This window comes from Gambusia affinis, linkage group LG22 (genome assembly GCF_019740435.1).
Source record: "Gambusia affinis linkage group LG22, SWU_Gaff_1.0, whole genome shotgun sequence".
NCBI lineage: Eukaryota > Metazoa > Chordata > Actinopteri > Cyprinodontiformes > Poeciliidae > Gambusia > Gambusia affinis.
This window is the reverse complement of record NC_057889.1, coordinates 23507607-23526146: the sequence shown is the minus strand read 5'-3', so window position 1 is coordinate 23526146 and position 18540 is coordinate 23507607. Positions and strand designations below refer to the sequence as shown.

At 43.5% G+C, this 18540-nt stretch overlaps 1 protein-coding gene across 1 annotated transcript; it reads left to right on the top strand.

Annotated features, from left to right (window-relative positions):
- Nucleotides 1-1786: 1786 nt before the first annotated feature.
- On the top strand, nucleotides 1787-17766 carry ufl1 (UFM1-specific ligase 1). Its single transcript, XM_044106518.1, has 19 exons — nucleotides 1787-2086; nucleotides 2239-2384; nucleotides 2458-2486; nucleotides 2567-2664; nucleotides 3489-3603; nucleotides 3728-3858; nucleotides 4022-4080; nucleotides 4660-4806; nucleotides 7688-7863; nucleotides 9189-9368; nucleotides 9459-9585; nucleotides 9650-9772; nucleotides 12849-12969; nucleotides 13055-13221; nucleotides 16038-16168; nucleotides 16246-16326; nucleotides 16933-17018; nucleotides 17117-17297; nucleotides 17363-17766. Exons 1-19 carry the CDS (start codon nucleotides 2010-2012, stop codon nucleotides 17567-17569), a joined length of 2382 nt encoding a protein of 793 aa, XP_043962453.1. The 5' UTR covers nucleotides 1787-2009; the 3' UTR covers nucleotides 17570-17766.
- Nucleotides 17767-18540: the final 774 nt, after the last annotated feature.

The following is an 18540-nucleotide window of genomic DNA, read 5'->3' as shown; positions in this document are numbered from 1 at the left end:
TGAACTCTCCCCTACAATCCTGCTAGTGGGATTTTATTTTTATAAGGTCTTGAAATCCTATTGGTCCAAGAGGTTTAAAGGTTATCACAGCAGCTGATACTAGTTGCGGGACTTCGAGTGTTATCCCGGCTTCTGTGAATATTTCAACCGCACAGGGCTGTTCTCTGGACTGCAGGCTATCAGACCATGGTTGATTTTAGCGGAAAAAAATGCATTTTTGACCGTTTTAGAAGCCCTTCTGGGGCTAAACGTCTGGGATTTTTCCTGCCTCCTGTGAATGTCCCAGAAAGGAAACAAGCACACCAGGCTACTCCTCAGACTCTAAGCTTTCCAGCAATATATAACTTTCCCCAGGGAAACGCATTTTTAAAGATTTTTATGGAAGTCAAAAAAGTACCAGGACCTCTCAGAGCTCGGGTCGCAGGACAGTGAGGTGCTACGGATTCAAACACCTTTGCATGTGGGTCCCTCTGGAAGTCCGAAAATTTTATTTCATCCCAGGCCTACGGGAGTCATATCTATCTATCTATCTATCAATCAATCAATCAATCAATCAATCAATCAATCAATCAATCAATCAATCAATCAATCAATCAATCAATCAATCAATCAATCAATCAATCAATCAATCAATCAACCAATCAATCAATCAAATTTTATTCGTATAGCACATTTCAGCAGCAAGGCATTTCAAAGTGCTTTACATCAAATCAAACACAAAAACACAATGCAACATAGAATCAACAATAAAAACAGAACATCAAGTCAGATTCCGTCATTAAATTTGCAATTGATTACATTTCAAATACAACTCTAAACAAGTGGGTTTTTAGTTGAGATTTAAAGGAAGTCAGTGTTTCAGCTGTTTTACAGTTTTTTGGAAGTTTGTTCCAGATTTTTGGTGCATAGATGCTAAATGCCGCTTCTCCTCGTTTGGTTCTGGTTCTGGGGATGCAGAGCAGAACCAGAAGACCTGAGAGTTCTGGAAGGTTGATACAACAGCAGCAAATCTTTAATGTATTGTGGTGCTAAACCATTCAGTGATGTATAAACTGACAACAGTATTTTAACGTCTATTCTTTGAGCTACAAGGTGTCAGTGGAGGGACTTTAAAACTGGTGTTATGTGCTCTATCTTCCTGGTTTTAGTGAGAACGCGAGCAGCAGCATTCTGGATCAGCTGCAGCTGTTTGATTGATTTGTTGGACAGACCTGAGAAGACGCCGTTACAATAATCAATACGACTGAAGATAAACGCATAGATGAGTTTCTCTAGATCTGGCTGAGACATTAGTCCTTTAATCCTGGAAATGTTCTTCAGGTGATAGAAGGCCGACTTTGTAACTGTCTTTATGTGGCTCTAGAGGTTCAGGTCAGAGTCCATCACTACTCCCAGATTTCGGGCTGATCGCTGGTTTTTAGTTGTAATAACTGAAGCTGTGCACTGACTCTAGATCTATAATAGAATAGAATAGAAGTACTTTATTCATCCCAGCAGGGAAATTACTTCGCAGTTGCAGCATAAAGACAAGAAACAGTAACAACTAGTTGTGGATAAAATAAAATAAATATAAAATATAAAATGCTACAAATTGTAAAATTATAAAGTGCTGTAAAATATAAAATGCAACTTAAGAGCAGTCCTTACAGAGATTCAAAAAATGCAGATATGTATATGTAATATATGTACAAATGTGGCGGGGGGCTGCGGATAATCGCCTTCTTCATTTCCGGAGTGCAATTGTCCCATTTCCAAATAAAGTATGCCAGTGTACTGCCAGTGGTCCATCTCAGTCCCTTTCTGTTTGCTGCAGCAAGGTGTACTTGCTGGATTTGGCCCAATGTTTTGGGGGGGAGGAGGTTTGACCTACAGGCTTGCCGTCCTACGTCACCGTATGTTGACGTGTTACTTTGTAGCAGAGCTATTCTTCAGTTAGCAAACTCCTGTGGACAGGTGAGGTAAAGTGAATCGCTGATAGCGGACTGTCCTCGTGCCTTGTTAGCGGAATAATGGCTGCTGACTGGGAGGAGATTCGCCGGCTGGCCGCGGACTTTCAGCGGGCTCAGTTTGCGGACACAGTACAGAGGTGAGACCGTTAGCCCGAATGCTAACATGAGCTAACCCAGCTGGTTAAGGCAGCTCACTGTGGGGACTAATTGGTTCAAGTTTGTAAATGTGAAGAAAGCCTTCGTGGTGTTAGTTTCTAAAGTCTCTACCATGTCTCTAAACCGTTTCCAGGTTGTCGGAGAGGAACTGCATAGAAATTATCACAAAGCTGGTTCAGGACAGGAAGTTGGATGTGGTGCACACTCTGGATGGGAAGGAGTACATCACTCCAGCTCAGATCAGCAGGGAAATCCGGGACGAGCTGTATGTCCATGGAGGTCGGTACAACATAAAAATATATCCGACAACCTGTTGAAACTGCAGATGGTTATATTTCAGTGTTTCCTGCAGGAAGAATCAACATTGTGGATCTGCAGCAGGTTTGTTCCTATTCAATGACCTTCCATCTCAATTTGCTGAAGTTGTTGTTGAGATGTCCTTTAAATGATACTTCCTTTAGATCATCAACGTTGACTGGGTCCATGTGGAAAATAGAGCCAGCGACATTGCCAAGTCAGACAAAGGGGTCCAGCTAGTCCTGGGACAGCTCATTGATGAGTGAGTACAAGCAGAGGATGACTTTCATCCAATCAGCTTTCAGTTAGGAGATGATTAATTTAATGTAATCAATTAACTCAAATTAATATGGTAAAGTCTTAGCCCTAATTGTTTTGCTTTTTTAAAGGTTGTATTGGCTCTAGTGGCTTTGATTTTAAAGTGATTAGGCAGGAAGGTAGGTAATGAGAGAGGGAGAAGACATGTAGCATGGGTCAAAAGGCAGGGACTCGAACCAGTGACGGCCACGTCAAAGAATAAGACCTTTATGGGTTGCGCTTGCGCCACCACAGCACCACCCTTATTTGACATTTTAAATTACTTTTTAAGATGCATAAATGGATTTTATATCTCTATAGACTCCCTACATACTGTATGCTCAAAACTCAAGATTTGAGCATACAGTATGTTGAAGGTAAAATTCTGAATATTACACAAGTCACATGTAGTTTCCTTTCATTTCTTTTTTTTTTTCCTCCCTCCAGGGGATCTTTTGTGGGCTCTAGTGTCCGTTATTTGAAAGTAGGCTGAAAGGAAAGGGGAAGACATGCAGCAAATGTCAACGGGTCCGGGAATCGAACCCGGGACGGTCACGTCGAGGACTCAAGGCCTCCAAACATGTGTCGCGCTATTCCCTACGCCACCGCGGCACGCCCATTTTCTTTCATTTCTAATAAAAATGTATGAAAAGCCTAATCTAATCCTGTTCTTAATCCCCCTCCTCCAGACACCTGGCTGACCTCCTAACTGAATAAGGAGGGAGATAATGAACCTGAGATGCAAATCCTGCACACATTGAGCTGTTTTCTGTATCCTGTGCTGTGCAGCGCCTACCTGAACCATCTGGCTGAGGAGGTGAACGACAAACTCCAGGAGGCCGGTTTGATCAGCATGGCAGAGCTGTGTAAAAGCTACGACCTCCCAGGAGACTTCCTAACTGAGGTGACTCACCTCATAATGATCTAAGACTTGCCCCAGGCTCAGATATTCAACCACAGTGGAGTTATTGCTGAGTCAAGCATTTGAGGGTAAAAAGCCCCATCAGGATTGTTTTTTCTCATTTCAGGAAGTGTTGAAACGCCTGGGAAAACTAATCGAGGGAGAAATGGACCAGTACAACAGAGGAGTGATCTTCACCAGAGCTTTTGTTGCACGTCACAAAGCCAGAATCAGAGGCCTGTTCAGCGGAATCACAAGGTACAACTGAATACTCCCATAACATGTACACTGAGAAATGAGGTGGCTTATTGCCACAGAAACAGTGTGTGCACATCACACACATGTTTGGACTTATTGGATATCCAAACAAAGTTCCAAGAACTTTGTTTGGATATCAGTCTGGTGATGTTGTGCTCTGCAGACCAATACCCATCAGCAGCATGATTGCAGCGTTTGGATTTCAGGAACACCTCCTGTACAGTAAGGAGACTTTACATTGATCAATTCATATCATTTAAGGGGGCAGTATTATGTATAATTTACTTTTTTGAGCTTTACATCTTCTTGTATTGAAGCGTTGCTTTTATTCTTTCATGCATGTTTGAGAAATCATTTAATTTCCTGCGGCAACCATTCAGCTGTGCAAAACCCTGGGTGGTCATAGCCCCGAAGCTTGGCAGTTTCCAAGCTTCTACCACACAGAGCAGCCCTCCTCTGGGACTTCTCTACTCAACTCCTCCAGACTAGTGACCAGCAAAAACCAAACACCTAGTGAAACTGCGCATTTGCTGAGTGCAATGCTGGGAAAAACATTGTTGAAGGTTTAATAGTGATGTTGTGATAACTTCCTGAAGGTGGAGTTTCAGGAAGCCCAATTTCAAGACGTCAAATTTCTTTGGTTGTGCTTAAAAGAAATTATAGCATTTCTATAAATTATGAAGGTAATACAATTACTTGATAAAGCTACAAAATGGCAGTATATGCCGGGAAAATACATAATACTCCCCATTAAGTGGTGTTTTGTTTATGTGGGTCTTGATTCGTGCATTTTTGTCCCAGCTGTTTTGGAGGAGCTGGTGAACAGCGGACGTCTGAAGGGAATCGTAATGGGAGGACGACAGGACAAGGCTGTGTACATCCCTGACATCTACACCAGAACGCAGAACGCCTGGGTGGACTCCTTCCTTCAACAGAACGGATACCTAGGTATTTGCTTTTGTTACTGGAGAAATACACTAGATCAAAGGAGATCAAACCCTAGATCAAGTCCAATCCTCCACCCTCCATCGCTTTTCCAAAATGAGTGAGTCAAAAGGCTGACTTCCCACACTAGCAGTAACTCAGCTCTGCAGAGACCTGCTAGTAAGCCAGTCATTTGATCGAGGGGTTTTAGAAAAGGAATACATCTAAAAGTTGCAGGGTGGCAGTTCTTGAGGACTGGGCTTCAGGATCCCAAGGCAAACATGGTTTACTTAGGCATTGATTTATGACCTCAGCTGTTTGCAACAAGCGAAGGGGAAAAATATCTCTTTCTGTAGAACCTTGAAATATCTTTAATTTGGTCATCTTACCCTTTCCTCACAGCATTTTGTGACTAAATGGGAAATAATACATTTTCCCTTAGATTTCAAGATTACCACTCTCTTCCATTCTTAACCCTCTGTCTGTCTGTCTGTCTATCATCAATAGATATATACATACATACAGTGCTTTGCGGAAGTATTTGGCCCCCTTTTCAACCTTTTGCCTCTATTCAGGCTTTAAACATAAAGATCTAAAATTTGTATAATTTTGTGAAGAATCAAGAATCGTGAGGTGGGACAAAATTTATTGGATATCTTAAACTTTTTTTAACAAATAAACTGCAAAGTGGGCAATGTAATATTATTCAACCCCATTACTTTCAGTGGAGCAAAGTCACTCGAGAAGTTCAGTGAGGATCTCTGAATGATCCAATGTTGTCCGAAATGACTGATGATGATAAATAGAATCAAACTGTAGAATGAAGTCCCCTTATAAATGCACCTGCTCTGTGATGGTCTCAAGGTTGTGTTTAAAGCTCAGAGAGCATCATGAAGACCAAAGAACACACCAGGCAGGTCCCAGATACTGTTGTTGAGAAGTTTAAAGACAGATTTAGATACAAAAAGGTTTCCAAAGCTTTAAACATCTCAAGGAGTACTGTCAAGTGATCATATTGAAATGGATGAAGTATCAGACCACTGCAAATCTATCAAGACCCAGCGATCCCTCTAAACTTTCATCTAGAACAAAGAGAAGACTGATCAGAGATGCAGCCAAGAGGCCCATGATCACTTTGGATGAACTGCAGAGATCTACAGCTGAGGTGGGAGAGTCTGTCCATAGGACAACAATCAGTGGTACACTGCACTAATCTGGTCTTTATTGAAGAGTGGCAAGAAGAAAGCCATTTCTCAAAGATATCCATACAAGTCTTGTTTAAAGTTTGCCACAAGCCACCTGGGAGAAAATGTACAAAAATGTGCTCTGGTCAGATGAAACCAAAATCAAACTTTTTGCCCACAATGCAAAATAATATGTTTGCCGTAAAAGTAACGCAGCTCATCATCCTGAACACACCATCCCCACTGTCAAACATGGTGGTGGCAGCCTCATGGTTTGGGCCTGCTTTTCTTCAGCAGGGAAGATGGATGGACCCGAATACGGGACCATTCTGGAAGAAAACCTGTTGGAGTCTGCAAAAGACCTGAGACTGGGACGGAGATTTATCTTCCAACAAGACAATGATCCCAAACATAAAGCAAAACCTACAATGGAATGGTTCACAAATAAACATATCCACAAATTAGAATGGCCAAGTCAAAGTCCAGACCTGGATCCAATTGAGAATCTGTGGAAAGAGATGAAAACTGCTGTTCATAAGCGATCTCCATCCAACCTCATTGTGTTGAGCTGTTTTGCAAGGAAAAATGGGCAAGAATTTCAGTCTCTCCATGTGCAAAACTGATGGGCATACCCCAAGCGACTTGCAGCTGTAATCCCAGCAAAAGGTATTAACTGAAGGGGGCCGAATAATATTGCCCCCCCCCTCCCCCCCCAAAATAAATTACGTGTTAAAATAATTTAAAATGGCCAATAAATTTTGTTCCACCTCACAATTGTGTCCCACTTGTTGATTCTTCAAACAAATAATAAAAATTTTAGATCTGTATGTTTAAAGCCTGAAAAGCTGTTGGCAGACATACACTGTTTGGTAAGAAAAACAACCAATTAGAGGAGGGTCTTAGTGCTGTCAATCACTGATTGGTTGTATAATGACTCTAGGACAGGGGTCTCAAACTCCAGTCCTCGAGGGCCGCAGTCCTGCAACTTTTAGATGTGCCTCTGCTGCACCACACCTGAATAGAATAATTAAGGCTCTGGAGAACTGATTTACACAAGGTGGAGGTATTTAAGCCATTTCATTCCAGCGTTTTGTACCTGTGGCACATCTAAAAACTGCAGGACTGCGGCCCTTGAGGCCTGGAGTTTGAGACCCCTGCTCTAGGACTACCAGGAGGAGGCAGAGGAGCTTAGTTCTTTTCACAATTTATCTGCCTCATATTATACAACATGATGGCAATTTTAAAAAATATGTAAAAAAGAAAACATATTTTTGTAAAATTTACATGCTGTGGCTTTAAGAAACAAATGGAATAATTAATTTGATTCTTATATCTCCGATTTTATTAACAACTCAACATTCATAAATATCCATTCTGGGACGTTCATATTTTATGCTTCACTTTCATCAGTTCTACAGCAGAATGCTCATTGAATTCATGGCCTCTCACCTCCAACTAACATCCTGTGTGCAGTCTGGTGGTGGCTCAAGTCTAGGACGAATTATGTAAACTATGCAAACCATAATTAACCATTAATGACTGTAGTCATTAATGACAAGGTTTTGCATCATTTGTAAAAAAACAAAAAACAACCAATTTCAGCTGTTTTTAGCTTCCTTCTCTAGAACTATTCTACCCTTCCGCACCAGCTTCATGTTCTCCTATGATATGTATCTGCTGCTCTCTTCAGCTTGAAGCATCTACTCCTTTTCTTTCTGCAGAGTTTGATGCGTTGCTCCGTCTCGGGATCCCTGACCCGTCCAGCTACATCAAGAAGCGCTTCAGATCCAGCAAGCTGCTGTTCCTGCGTGCCACCTGTGTAGGTCAGGCTCTGGTGGACCAGGTGGAGGCCTCTGTGGAGGAAGCTGTTAACTCTGCCACATGGACCGACCTCCAGGTAGTCAGCTCAGATTACCATGACAATCTCTTCACCCCCCACCTAGCTCCAATTAGACGTATGGATATAGTCATATCCACACGGAGGGATGAATAAAGGAGGGATAGTGGGTTCCTCAGCTAGATTTGGTTTATTTATTTGAATATTATGCACCATTTATGGTGTCCAGCATAAGTAGACTGACAAGACTATACATACAGTTGAAAGGGTGTCATTCAATAGTCAAGTTATGTTCTTCAGACAACCAAAACAGATCAGTTTTTATTTTGCGTTTTGATCAACATATTATTTCCCAGATTCTAATAGAATGTTAAAATATAAAATTAAATCTATCTTCAACCACATAAAGTTCACAAAACTCCCATAAATGTTTTTCTTCTGGCAACCCCCTTTGAATCTTCCCACTTCACTCTCCAGAGGCAGTGTACATGTTCTTAATGAATACATAGAGACCTCTGTCTTTGTTATGTTTAAAGTGGCAGTATTATGTAAAATCCACTTTTTGAGCTTTACGTCATATTATAATGTTATTCAATGGGGTGGTGCTTTGATTCTTTCATGCATATATAATAAATCTCCTTCAGCAACCATTTAGCTGTGGAAAAAATGCTTGAACCTAGCCCCATCTTTGAGATGCAGCTCCTCAGAGCTACAGTTTCCAAGTTGTTCAGCTTCCTCTTAACTGAGCAGCCTTCCGCTGCGATGCCCCATTCATCTCCACCAGACTAGCCAGCAGTTGTTTGCAAAAACCTGGTGGAACTCCACATGCGCTGACTTCATTATTGGAAATACTGTTCAGTAAAATGCTGTTCAGTAAAATGCATGTAAAAAAAATGCTGTTAAAGAGGAGCCATCTTGTGGTGACTTCCTGAAGGGATAGTTTCAGAAAGAGCAGGAGTTTTTAAAGAGAAAGATGCCCAATTTCAAGGCGTTAAATTACCAAGTACTTTTAAGTCATATTTGCTATATACAGCATTTTTTTAACAACCCAAGGTTATTATATTCCTTCCTGCTGCTCAGGAAGTGATGGTGCCATTTTACACCACCATGCGCTTGGAAAACACATACTACCCTTTTAACTTTACAACCATCTCGGTTTGAAATGCATCCTTAATCTGAATGTAAATTTTAAGTTTGGGTTTTCTGCCAATGTTTTGCCACCCCTCATCTGTATACATCTTGAACATATATTGTTCAAGATGTATAAATCACAGGATAGATTATCTTTATAAATATGTAAATCTCAAAGAGAAGAACTAGAAATTCCTGCTCTGTGAAGGTTTGGCCTTTTTCTAGTTCTCATTGAGCTTCTGGTCGTGTTCCAGTCGGTCCTGCCCAGCTGTCTTTCCATGGAGGACATGGGGATGCTCATCAACCAGGCCCTGAGGAACACCAATGTGCAGTCGCAGGCCAGAGTTCTCGGGGGCACTGTGGTGGTCAGTGAGAAGTTCATCGGCATCTGCCAGGCACTATTTGAAGATGCTATGCAGCAGAAGGCCCAGAAGGTACATTGTCTTGTCCCTGGTTCCTCCCTCTGTGGAGAATTCCTGTGCTGAGCCAGCATGATTTCTGATTTCTGCTTCTGTGCTGCTCAGGAAGTGAAGAACAACCCAGTGTTCCTGATAACAGAGGAGGACCTGAAGCAGGCGTCCGCTCTGGCCGAGAGCGCTGCTACCTCCAAGAAGGAGAGAAGGGATGCCGAGCGCAGGAAGAAGGCTGCAGGTCCGTCTACTTCAGTAGTGGCGAGATCTATGTGAGCGTTGGGCTCTAACTTGTTGTCTTCCAGAGGGTAGCGGCAGCACCAAGGCTGGTGGGGGGGGCAACGCCAGGGAGATCCGCATCCGTAAGACCAAGAAGAAGGGCAGGAGGGACGAGGACAGCGACGAGGAGACAGGAGCATCACAGCAGAGTATGCCGGCACCATTCTCTTTGACAGAATGTAACAGTAGCTGTATTTTCTCTACAAATATGTGCAATTTTTTGTCTATATTCTACTGAAAAAACACAATTTCTCAATAATGGTGTTTCCATTAAAGAAGGAATTAAAGTGAAATAACACATGAATAAGCTTGTTCACATGATAAGTCATTAAAAGAAAACAATGCACCGACTGATCTAAACAGTAACGTGATATATTCTTAATTCAGCCATGGCACTAGCACTCATCTACTGGCCAATCAGAAGAGACATCTGTGTCTCATTCAGGTGCTGGAGTGGCTGCGTATGCTGCTTTTTTGGGTAAATTGTAATCTGTGATTTTACAGAAGAGGTTTGGAGCCAACATTTTCGATTGACACACAACAATATACAGCAAAACAAAAAACAACCATTATCCTTCTACAACTTCCTGTCACTTTCTGCCAGGTCAACACATCCAGCTGTTGATCATATGATGAGTGTTATGCAAAAAATGTATTTCCATTGTAGTTTTGTGAAATACATCTATTTCAATGCGGCCAAAAATCCACCTCACCCTAGTGTAATGACTTTTTTATCAAAAAAATGTTTTTGTTTTTTTTTTCCTCCAAAATCCCAGTGTTTCCATTATACATGTAACCACTACTTAATTTAATTAGCAATAAATTCTGTTGAAAAGTTACTTTTGTTCTAGGGTGACACAGGAGCATATAAGTTTTAACAACTCAGGTTTATTTTTTTCCCCACAAAAAGAATTGCCTTAATAAAATTAAGGTATAAAACTTAAATTGTAACCACTACTTAATTTAATTAGCAATAAATTCTGTTGAAAAGTTACTTTTGTTCTAGGGTGACACAGGAGCATATAAGTTTTAACAACTCAGGTTTATTTTTTTCCCCACAAAAAAAAAAAAGAATTGCCTTAATAAAATTAAGGTATAAAACTTAAATTGTCCACCGTTATCAAAAAATCAAATTAATATTCAGAAAAATTAGGGTAGGTTTTCTAAACTGTAGCTTTAAAGTTCATTTCAACAAAGAAATTACATATTCCAGTTAGTCCTTCAATATAACTGTTCAGTCAGTCAGTTCAGTAAATGTGCACATAAATTGTCAAATTTGAAAATGTTCATGAACAAATAGTTTATGTAATAAAAAAATTAAAGGATTGGGGGCCTCCTTTTCTCGTTCAATAATCTTATCTGTTGTCCAAGCAAAATATCAAGCTCCAGTAGCATCAGTCCCTCTCCGTCGTCTCAGGCTTCAGTCCGAGTCACAAAGATGGAACTCCACTGGGTCGTTCAGACATCAGCCATCCAAAAAAACCCAACCTGCACGCAGAACGTTAAGGATCATGCAGGTATACGGAAATCAGAGAGATCTTTCAAAAACGCTCAGTAATAAAAAACTTACTTAACAAACATCACTTCATCATAAACAGTCTCACTTCACAGAGCTATGGACCTTACCATAGGGGCCGCTTTTCATTGGCTGATGCCCATTCTACGTAGTGGTGCAGCTATCACGTGCATATCGTATTTGTGATAAGGCCAGCTATATTATAGTAGCTGATATAAGAAGGGGTAGGGTAGGGTAGCTGATATAGAAAAAAAAAAGTCAGATTTTTTTGTAGTGGTACTAATATTCTCCCGTACTTTTAGATCTTTCAGACAAACAGGTTTTATTTTGAAAGAACTCTTCTCCCTCCAATACTTCCCGTTAGCGTTACATTATGATTACATTATGATTACGTTAGCTAAACATTATCATTACAGCATAATGGCAGTACTGATACAACAGGCTACACACGCTACACGTAAGACTGTGTAGCCTGTCTGCTACACAGTCTTACGTTAGCTAAACAGATCAATATCCAATGTGTAGTGTATCTGACATACAGTAAAGATTTTATTGTAGCAGAAAAGTTTTTAACGTAATCTTTGCTGGTTTTGGGGTGCAGGCAGTTGCCACGGTAACAGGTGTGCTTAAACTACAAAGAGAGAGAGAGAGTAAAAAGGTAGGAGTGGTTTTGAGTTGATCACCTGTTCGGGTTATTTTACCTTTGTTTACCTTTGCTGTGGCTCATTACAGCCGCTGTAGTTTCTAAACGTTGGACTAATTACCTCGTTCCTTTGTGAGTTTACATCATTCACAACAAACATCACATAAAACAAATAGAATTCATCAAATTTTAACAAACGGCTTCTACCGCGATAATTATGTGAAATTAAATGAATTATATTCCAACTTCAGAAGATTTGCCTTTACCTTTACAGAGTTCTTTGGTTCCTCCTATCAGGCTGTAGCTTCTCATATTGAGGTCATCAAACCAAATTTCAGATCTACCATAACTGACTGACACCTGTTGGCCTCAGGTTTGCAACCAGACTGTGACTGAGAAACCAGTAACCTCTTCCCAGATGATGACATGACCTTGTTAGTTCCTCCGTCCACTGTAGTAGCGGATATATTATGAAAATCCGGTAGAATTGATGCACTAATCAAGTCACGTTCACATAGAAACAACACACGGTGAGGCTTTGTTTGTGAGACTTGCGGTCATGTGGGTCGGGTATGGGCGGAGCTTGGTAAGGTACCTGCTACTTACACAGCGACACCTTATACTCCGGTTGGGTTTTTTTTCCAGTTTGAAAAAAACTGAGCAACGTTAGCTCCAGCTAGGAAGCCATTCTGCGTAAGTAAACAGCTGAAAATAAAAGAACAGACTCACCGGAGAAATCTCAGAACAAACTGTACATTATCCAGTTCAAGATAAACAGATTTCTTTCATATTAGAGCAGCACTTATGAGTAGTAACTTCTCTACTTCTGCTGAAATGTGCTTAGTCTGACATTTCTTTTCCCTTCTCTGCTCTTCTTACTCTTCTTCTCGTACTTCTCTTAATGGAAAGACAGCTGTGTCTCTGGATGCACATTAAAGCTGCTCACTGAGCTTTTCTGTTTGCTTGGCACCCAACACCCTGGATTGTCGGGCTGTTTTCCTTTCTGAGTGGCAGATTTAGTGGGAGTTTTGCATTGAGGCTCATCAGTGTATTCTACTCTACCAAGGTCGCAACAGGCCAGCTGAGGCTCCCTTCATGGCCCAGGAGGAGATTGCTGCTATTCTGGAGGACAGACTAAATGACTGTCCTGAAGACATTCTGTCTGAGCTGGCCGAATTGCTGGTCAGGTAACAATCCGCCTGTCGATCTCCCACATCTGGCTCACCTCACTTTCTCCTCACACAGCAGTCAGTGTCCTCTCTGTCTCTACAGGCCTCTATCCAAAGCTTACCAGGAAGTCCTGAGGACCGTCTTTATGTCCTCCAACAGCTCGCTTTCAGCAGCCTGCAAGAAGAAGAGCATGAAGGATCTCCAGGAGGAGATAAGCAACCTGTACAACAACATACGGATGTTTGAGAGGGGCACCAAACTATTCTCAGGTCTGCACCGCTGCACTGTTGGTCTTGCATACAACTGAATCAGTGCTGCATGCAGCAGATCACTAGTTTATCAGGTATGAAATATGAAATGGAGTCTGTGATTTTACAGAAGAGTTTTGGAGCAAACATTTTAGCTCCAAATGCCATCCATCCATCTTCTTCGGCTGCTTATCTGGGGTTGGGTTGCAGGGTAGCAGCTTCAGAAGGGAGGCCCAGACGTCCCTCTCCCCAGCCACTAGTTCCAGCTCCTCCGGAGGAATCCCGAGGCGTTCCCAGGCCAGCTGAGAGACATAGTCCCTCCAGCATGTCCTAGGTCTTCCCCGGGGCCTCCTCCTGGTGGGTCATGCCCGGAACACCTCACCAGGAGGCATCCTGACCAGATGTCCGAGCCACCTCAACTGGCTCCTGTCGACTTGAAGGAGCAGGGGCTCTGCTCTGAGTCCCTCCTGGATGACTGAGCTTCTCACCCCATCTCTAAGGGAGAGCCCAGCCACCCTACGGAGAAAACCCATTTCGGCTGCTTGTATCCATGATCTCGTTCTTTCGGTCATATCCAAAAGCTCACGACCATGAGGTTGGGAACGTAGATTGACCGGTAAATTGAGAGCTTTGCTTTTTGGCTAAGCTCTCTCTTCACCACATCGGACCGGTACAGCGCCCGCTTGACGGCAGACGCTGTGCCAATCCGCTTGTCGATCTCCTGCTCCCTCCTTCCCTCATTCGTGAACAAGATCCCGAGATACCTGAACTCCTCCACTTGGGGCAGGACACCCCTCCACCCCCCAACCCTTTTCCGGCTGAAGACCATGACCTCGGATTTGGAGGCACTGATCCTCATCCCGGCCTCTTCAGCCTTGGCTGCGAACCGCTCTAGCGAGAGCTGCCTGATGAAGCCAATAGGACCACATCATCTGCAAAAAGTAGAGTTGTGATCCTAAGACCACCAAAACGGATCCCCTCAACACCTTGGCTGCGCCTAGAAATTCTGTCCATAAAAGTAATGAACAGAATCGGTGACAAAGGGCAGCCCTGGAGGAGTCCAACTGTCACCAGAAACGAGCCTGACCTACTGCCAGCAATGCAGACCAGACTCTGACATCGGTGATACAGGGACGTGACAGTCTGTATTAAAGGGCCCGGTACCCCATACTCCTGGAGGACCCTCCCCACAGGGCTCCCTGAGGGACATGCTTTCTCCAAGTCCACAAACGCATGTAGACCGGTTGGATAAACTCTCATGCACCCTCCAGGACCCTGCTGACGGTGTAGATTTCTTGAGTTCAGATCGGGGATGCCGTTCCTCCCAACCATGCCCCTCCAGGTTTCACTGTGACCCATGTGAGCGTTGAAGTCCCCCAGCAGAACAAGGGAGTCCGCAGGAGGGGCACTCTCCAGTACCCCCTACACCCTAACCCAAGAAGGGTGGGTAATCTGAACTATTGTTCAGCCCGTAAGCACAGACAACAGTCAGGACCCATCCCCCCACCCACAGGTGGAGGGACGCTACCCTCTCGTACTGAGGTTAACCCCAGTTGCTCCCCAGTTACAGGCGCCAACTGGGGAGCAACAAGTAGGCCCACTCCTGCCCAACGCCTCTCACGTGGGAACTGCAGAGTAGAAGTATGTCCAGCCCCTCTCAAGGAGACTGGTTCCAGAACCAGAGCCATGTGTCGAGGCGAACCGACTATTTCTACCCGGAACCTCTCAAACTCACACACTAGCTCCGGCTCCTTCCCCACCAGAGAGGTGACCTTCCATGTCCCAAGAGCCAGCTTCTGCAACCGAGGATCGGACCGCCAGGGTCCCCCTCCCTCGGGGGATCACACGCTGCACCCGACCCCTTTTGCCCCTCTCACGGATGGTGGGCCCATGGGAAGGGGGACCCACGTTTCCTCTTTGGGCTGAGCCCAGCCGGGCTCCATGGGAAAAAGCCCAGCCACCAGGCGCTCACCATTGTGCCACCCCTCCAGGCCAGGCTCCAGAGTGGGGCCCAGGTGACCAGCGTCCGGGCGAGGGAACACGAAGTCTAATGTTGCCGTTCGTGATCGGGGTCTTTGCGTCTGGTCCCTCACCTAGGACTTGTCTGCCTTGGGTGACCCTACCAGGGGCATGAAGCCCCTGACAGCATAGCTCCTAGCATCATTGGGGCACTCAAACCCCTCCACCACGATAATGTGGATATATATATATATATATATATATATACTGTACTGTATATGTATATATATATTACATTATTAGGACTAACAATTGAAAAAAATAAATATGAATAGAAGTTTTCCTTTTCTAATGGATTAAAAAGAAAGTTTCTAAAACAAAATTATATGCTTAATAGGTCCATTAGATTTGGTATCTCATAAATTCACTTAAATATTTTTAGCAATCAGTATTCTGGTGCTTGAATTTCTTTTGAGAAAATTACACCTTTGCAAACAGCCAAAATATTGTTTCTGCTTTTTGACCACTAGCCTACCTTAAATCATGGTTTTAAACTTGTCCTGTGGTTTTTAACTGTTCGTGATCAAAAGTAATTCAGACAACAAACTTAGCATTAAATATTTAAAATAACAAATGGCAAATAGTAACTTTTCCAAAGTTGCCTTAAATTCTGATAATTTGTTGGTTGGTTCAGATTCTAAAAAAACAGGTGAACTAGCCTTTTTCTCTGCTGAATTAGTACCATGTTCATTCCTGATTTGATAAGATGATTATTTTAAAGGTCGAAGTTCTGTTTAGAATAAGTGTTTCAAATATCTAGAAAATAGAAGCTTTGTGGAGTCAGCATCAGTTTCCAGTTCTGAATCTGCTTGGTACAGATGAAACTCAGATCCAGATCACCAAACACATCCTGAAGACCCTGTGCACTCATGTGACCAACATTCTGGTGAACTTCCTGGCTGCTGACCTGATGATGTCTGTCGACAACCCCAGCACCATCACCACCGAGGTCTGCTTCTGAGATTCCCACTGAAACCAGCCATGGTTTTGATGGGTCTGATGACACACTGTCCTGTGTTGCTTCAGGTCAGAGTGAAGATTCTGGGCAAATTGTCAGAAGAGACCAGAGGTCCTCTCATGAAGCTGCACAACTGCCTCAATGGCAAGGTGAGCTGTGAACTGGAAGGTGGGACTCCTGAAGAAAACATAGGTCAGTGTTACCCAAAGTTAGTCCTCAAGGGCCGGCATCCTGCATGGTTTAGTTCTCTCTCTGGTTTTACACACCTGGATCAAATGATGGCTCATTAGGGGTGGACAGTCCTGATCGTCGAGGGCCGGTATCCTGCAACTCTTAAGATGTCTCCCTGGTCCAACACACTTGAATCCAATAGCTGAATCACCTCTAAGTGCCTTGACTGCATAATGAATTACCTCATTATTTGACTCAGGTGTGCTGAAGTAGAGAGACATCTAAAAGTTTCAGGAGATGGCCCTTGAGCCCTGGAGTTGCTCACCCCTGCAAGAAGAACATTGACTTGCTGAAAAGGTCATTACTACTACCAGGGCAGTGTTTCTCAATTCTGGTCTTCATGTCCCCCTACCCTGCATGTTTTAGGTGTTTCCCTTCTGCCACACATCAAAGTGAACCCCAGCTATTGGGCTGGAGGCCTGTCTCCAGCCCAATAGCTGCTGGAGACAGGCCTCTTGTTTCTTTTGATTCTGATTCTGAAAACTGATGTCCTGTACTCTGAAATCTATTCCTGTTTATTCCAGACAATGGAAGAATTTCTGAGTAACTTGGAAGCCTCTGCAGAGGTCTGCGGCTTCATGCTCAAGAAAGGAGACAAGAAGAAAGAAAGGTAATAGGAGCACTGGGATCTGAACTGTATCTGGATGTTTTCACAAATATTATTAATGTATAAATTTTTATTAATGTGTATTAATGTGCTGCATGTAGACAGGCTCAGTTCCAGCACCGCCAGGCCCTGACGGAGCAACTGAAGGAGGCGGAGGACCCAGCGCTTGTGCTGCACCTGACCAGTGTGCTGCTGTTCCAGGCCTCCACCCACTGCATGCTGCATGCGCCGGGCCGCTGCGTTCCACAGGTTATCGGCATACTGACGGGCCGCATCCCACCGGTACGTCCGGCACAGGTCACTGCAGATCCACAAATACCCAGCAGCTGATGTGTGTTTGTTTCCAGGAGCAGCAGCAGCTGCTGTCTGCCTACCAGGGCCTGGTGGTGAAGCAGCTGGTGTGTCAGAACCAGAGCAGAAAGCAGGACGAGGAAGATGGTGATGATGAGGAGGAAGAGGAAACCAGGAAGGTCCGCGCACAGTTGCTTACCCTAACACCCCAGGTGAAGCAGCTGGTGCTATCCCAGAGGAAGACATCTGTCAACGAGGACTGAAGAAAATAAAACATCCTCCTTGCTGCTCCTGCTTCAATATGGAGTACAGTAATCCTGCATGTCATGACTTATAAATGTGGGAATCATTTCAAATCATGAAGTGAAATTCCTCTGTCGGATGAGTCTAGTAAACAACATTAGCATGGAAGTCCTCGGTGAAGTTCTGATTTTCATAATAAAACTGCTTCTTATTTCCACATGTGATCAGTTCATTTCCCCTCAGTGAATCATTTCTCAGCATGCTGAGCCAAACCAGAGGAATTGCTGTGACATTACAAAAAGCATGCATTAGGAGCAGAGACTGAACAGCTGCACAACTACACACTGCAGATCGTAGGTGGCCCATGGGCCAAATTTGGCCCGCAGTGTGTAGGTGGCCCGCCAGGCCAGCTCTAAATGACTACTAAAGCTGGCCTGCCATTATTATATAGGTCCCCAACCTTTTTATCGTGGCAGACCGGTCAAGACTTGACAGTTTTTCTGCGGCTGGGTGAGACGGGCTTCTGCATATGGCTTAGCTCATATGGCACAATTTTACATTTTTTGCCCCGATTTTCCCCATATGACAATCTTAGAACCTTCCGAGTTCTACGATTGTCGTTCCGATCTAAAATTGGGCTTATTCAACGTGTTGGATCTCGGACCGACTACAGCAGCGTGTGGGGTTTTTCCCTGACTGGGAGCAGGAACGCAGCCTATTGAATGTGACAGGTAGCCAATCAGAAAGCGCGGTGATTTAAGCACGGAGGGGATTCCCAAACAGCTGAAATGGCGCGAAGAGAGTCCGGCGGACATCGGAGATTATATGTGGAAACAGCATGAATGTTTATTCTTCATTTTGTACGAGAAATATAAACAGAAATGATAAGGAAAGGAACAGAAGCGAAACTAGTTCCGCAGTTGATAAACCCGGTAACTTTTCAGCTATCCATCATTAACGTGACATGACTCTTGCTAGCTTAAAATGAGTC